The 4,567-nt window shown below is 42.6% G+C and overlaps 1 protein-coding gene across 1 annotated transcript; it reads left to right on the forward strand.

Moving 5' to 3' along the window:
* The first annotated feature begins 720 nt into the window (after positions 1 to 720).
* On the forward strand, positions 721 to 2,569 carry LOC102253753 (tripartite motif-containing protein 60-like). Its single transcript, XM_005860552.2, has 2 exons — positions 721 to 1,029; positions 1,449 to 2,569. Exons 1-2 carry the CDS (start codon positions 727 to 729, stop codon positions 2,505 to 2,507), a joined length of 1,362 nt encoding a protein of 453 aa, XP_005860614.2. The 5' UTR covers positions 721 to 726; the 3' UTR covers positions 2,508 to 2,569.
* Positions 2,570 to 4,567: the final 1,998 nt, after the last annotated feature.

Here is a 4,567-nt window from a genome sequence, read left to right on the forward strand (position 1 = left end):
TTTACCTGAGGTCTCCACACAGAAGCAGCCTTAGGTAGGCAGGACCTCGCTCCTGGATTTACATATCCTTCTGTCTTCCCCACAGCACATGATTCCTTTTTTTTAAAAATAAATCATTATTGTTGAAAGTATTACATATGTCACCTTTTTTCCCCATTGCCCTTTCCACCCTCCTCCCCTTCAAGCCTTCAACACTCACTGTCAGTGTCTATGGGTTATGTATACATACATATGAGTTCACTGGTTGATCTCTTTCCCCCCTCTCCTGCCTTCTCACATTGAGGCCTATGATCAATTTGCCTAGATTGATTAATTCCTTTTAAGTTGCAAAATAGACTTTACTTCTAACTCCTCCTTAAGTATTGTCATGATAAATGATTTGGACTACCTGACCTACTGTTCATACAGGGAGTGAAGGGTTAATGCTGATTGAACTTTTAAATGGTGATTTATTTTTGTCCACAGAAATCACTTATGACTTGGATGGTGCTGGGTTTTTGACCAGAGTCCACAGCTGATTTTCACTTGGCAATGCGACATTAAATACAGAAGGAGTAGGTGACAGAAGACTGGACATCAGCTGCCCACTGGAACTCTGCTCGGAAGCTCTTAGTGACTTCCACAGACAGGTAGACCTGAGCCAACCTCAGCTTCTCACTTTTCCTCCCTCCTGGAGGATCACACTGACTAAAGAGAATCTCTTCTGATAGACACCTTCACTGCACCATGGCCTTTGCAGCTTCCCTGGCCAAGCTCCAAGCAGAGGCCAGCTGTCCCATCTGCCTGGATTACCTGAGAGACCCAGTGACCACTGAGTGTGGGCACAACTTCTGTTCCTCCTGCATCCACCAGCGCTGGGAAGGTCTACAGGACACCTTTCCCTGTCCTGTCTGCCTCCACCACTGCCCTGACAGGAGCTTGATGAAGAACATCCAACTATGTCACATGACTGAGGCTGTTCAGCATATTCCTAGCATGAGGGGAAAGAGGAAAAGGCAAGAGGAACCCCTGTGTAAGAAGCACCGTGAGGTTCTGACCCTGTTCTGTGAAAAGGACCTGGAGCTGCTGTGTGCCCAGTGCAGGGTGTCATCCGACCACCAGGATCAGCCCCTGATCCCCATTGAGGAAGCAGCAGCTAGTCACAGGGGGATGCTCAAAAGGAACATTGAGGCCAAGACTAGTCATCTTGAAATTGTAGAAATGTTATATAAAAACCAAGTTGAAAATACTTGGGAAGTGAAGAGAAAGATAGAAAAATGGAGGGAGGAGTTGGACAATGAATGTAAAGAAATTAAGTGTTTCTTAGCAATCCAGCAAAATGAAATTGATAACAATCTACTTATAGAAGAGAAGGATGTTGAAGAAAAACTAATTGAAAATGGAAGGCAAATTTCATACCATATGTTCAGGCTAAGCAGTCTGTTAAGTAGTGTAAGAAGCACCGTGAGGTTCTGACCCTGTTCTGTGAAAAGGACCTGGAGCTGCTGTGTGCCCAGTGCAGGGTGTCATCCGACCACCAGGATCAGCCCCTGATCCCCATTGAGGAAGCAGCAGCTAGTCACAGGGGGATGCTCAAAAGGAACATTGAGGCCAAGACTAGTCATCTTGAAATTGTAGAAATGTTATATAAAAACCAAGTTGAAAATACTTGGGAAGTGAAGAGAAAGATAGAAAAATGGAGGGAGGAGTTGGACAATGAATGTAAAGAAATTAAGTGTTTCTTAGCAATCCAGCAAAATGAAATTGATAACAATCTACTTATAGAAGAGAAGGATGTTGAAGAAAAACTAATTGAAAATGGAAGGCAAATTTCATACCATATGTTCAGGCTAAGCAGTCTGTTAAGTAAAATAGAAGAGAAGTGTTTGCAGACAGATGAGGATTTACTCACAGGTATTGAAAGCATTCACAACAGGTATGGAAACCGAGAGACCCTAGCAGTGTTTTCATGTGATTTAAAGACGGAGACTTACAATCTCCCCCCACATTACTTGGGCCTGCATAAAATGATCCACACGTTTCAGGCAGATTTGACACTGGATCCTGAAACTGCCCATCCAAACTTCATTATGTCAAGAGATAAAAGAAGTGTGACATACAGGACACCAAATGGTTTTCCTAATCCCCAGGATCTTACTTCTTACCCAGCTGTCCTGAGTTCTGAGGGATTTGATGCTGGCAGGCATTTTTGGGCGGTAAGAATAACAGGCACAGGTGAATGTTTTTTAGGTGTGTGTAAGGAATCTTTCCCCAGAAATACTGACATACCGCCATCAGCAAGAAATGGATGCTGGCAATTTTCGCTCTGGATTCCTACAAGTGGCCCTTCCCCCGAAGGACATCCGAAGATTGGCATTTTCCTGGACTATGAGTTGGGAGAGGTTTCATTTTATTATTTGAATAACATGTCATACTTGCATGGAATCACTGATACATTTACAGAAAAACTTATGCCTTATTTTTCCATTGCATCTTCTTCAGCATCCCTTATAATCAATATCATCTGAGGCAAGTGATGACAATTAGGATGGATTTTTGTATGTGCTTTTTTCCTTCCCTTGTTATCGAAAAAAAAAATACTTATAATAAAGATCCTGATTCTGGTTTTGATGTTTGAATGTTGAAAACTTCAAGGACTCACCCTTCTCTCCTCCCTGACCTTACACCTGGGAAAGCTAGTGAGAAAGTCCAGGTGCTCCATCCTTGGGTGCAGGGGGGAAGTTCCAATCAAGCAAGTTTCTATCAGTGTCAGCAGGCTCCCACCGATAGCACCCAGTAACCAACACGTACACCACAAGCTAGTCCCTTTTCCCTGTGCTCTCAATCATTTTGGTTCCTATTCTAAGATCCACTGACTCTTCCCACAAAACCTTATCATGTGAGTAATAAACTTTCATACTCTTCAGGTATGTGGTTAGTCATCAGTGTGAACATTTGAAACCAATTTTGGATGGCTCCACCCTGACTATGTAAGCTGGTCACCACCATTGGCATTGTGAGCAGGATTTTCCAGATATGTTCCCCCCACACCACCACCACCACCAGGGCTTCCTCCTCTGGCTTTGTGTGGTAACAGCTCTGGTTCCCTAGGCAAGGGTGTCCTTGCAGTTTGTGCTGCATTTGCTGAGTTTGATGAGGCTGTGTTGTATAGATTTGACTGACCTAAATCAGAAATTTCATAAGAAACACATTTAAAAAAAGAAACATTCTAGCCTGGTCAGTATAAACCAGGAGTCCCAGTTAGATTCCCTATCAGAGCACATGCCCTGGTTGCTGGCTCTATTCCCAGTAGGCCATGTGTGGGAGGCAGGCAATGGATGATTGCCTCTCATTTCTGTTTTCATCTCTTTACCTCTTCCTTTCTGAAGTCAATAAAATATATATATTTTTAAAGAGAAACTCATTTTGCTTGTTATTATTTTTCATATAATTTTTTGGAATCCTAATTGTCTTGCTGTTGTCTCATGTTTTATAAAATGTTCATGTACAGGGCTGAGCAAAAGCAGGTTGACAGTAGTGATACAAATATGTACTGTAATAAATAACAAATAATACAAGAATAAACTTTTGTGTATTATCAACTGTAAACACATTTTGTTTAAAATCCTCACTTGAGACCTAGCCTGTTTGGTTCAGTGGATAGAGCATTGGCCTGCAGACTGAAAGGTCCTGGGTTCAATTCCAGTCAAGGGTACATGCCTGGAGTTGCAGGCTCGATCCCCAGTAGGGGGTGTGTAGGAGGCAGCAGATCAATGATTTTCATTATTGATGTTTCTATCTCACTCTCCCTTCCTCTCTAAAACCAATAAAAATTATATTTAAAAATATTTATAAAATAAATTAAATCCTCAACTGATATGTTTATTGATATAGAGACACAGAAAGGAAGAGAGAGAAAAACATCTATGTGAGAGAGAAGCATCAATCAGTTGTTTCCTTTATGTGCCCTGAAGGGGGGCTAAACCTAAAACTTATTTGCCCTGAGTGGGAATGGAATCTGCAGCCTTTTTGGTGGAGAAGACCACATTCCAACAAACTGAGCCACCTGGCCAAGGCTGTAAACATACCTTTGACAATCCCAGTATGTCCTCCAAAGGTAACATACTCATTTTTTTTTTTTTTTACATTATGTGAAATTTACAACCTTTTAGAAAACACACTTGTTTATATGCCTGTATGTGTATTTTTTTTTTTTTTTTTTTTTTTACAGAGAGGAAGGGAGAGAGATAGAGAGTTAGAAACATCGATGAGAGAGAAACATCGATCAGCTGCCTCCTGCACATCTCCCACTGGGGATGTGCCCGCAACCCAGGTACATGCCCTTGACCAGAATCGAACCTGGGACCTTTCAGTCCGCAGGCCGACGCTCTATCCACTGAGCCAAACCGGTTTCGGCTGTATGTGTATTGTTAATAATGTTTGGAAATGCCGTAACCGGTTTGGCTCAGTGGATAGAGCGTTGGCCTGCGGACTGAAAGGTCCCAGGTTCGATTCCGGTCAAGGGCATGTACCTTGGTTGCGGGCACATCCCCAGTGGGGGGTGTGCAGGAGGCAGCTGATCGATGCT

This window comes from Myotis brandtii, unplaced genomic scaffold (assembly GCF_000412655.1).
Source record: "Myotis brandtii unplaced genomic scaffold, ASM41265v1 scaffold136, whole genome shotgun sequence".
Classification (NCBI taxonomy): Eukaryota; Metazoa; Chordata; class Mammalia; order Chiroptera; family Vespertilionidae; genus Myotis; species Myotis brandtii.

Coding starts and splice junctions, on each gene's coding strand:
- LOC102253753 (XM_005860552.2), top strand. CDS start 727: ATGGCCTTTGCAGCTTCCCTGGCCAAGCTCCAAGCAGAGGCCAGCTGT. Junction 1,030..1,448: donor TGTGTAAGAAGCACCGTGAG/GTTCTGACCCTG, acceptor AAGCACCGTGAG/GTTCTGACCCTGTTCTGTGA.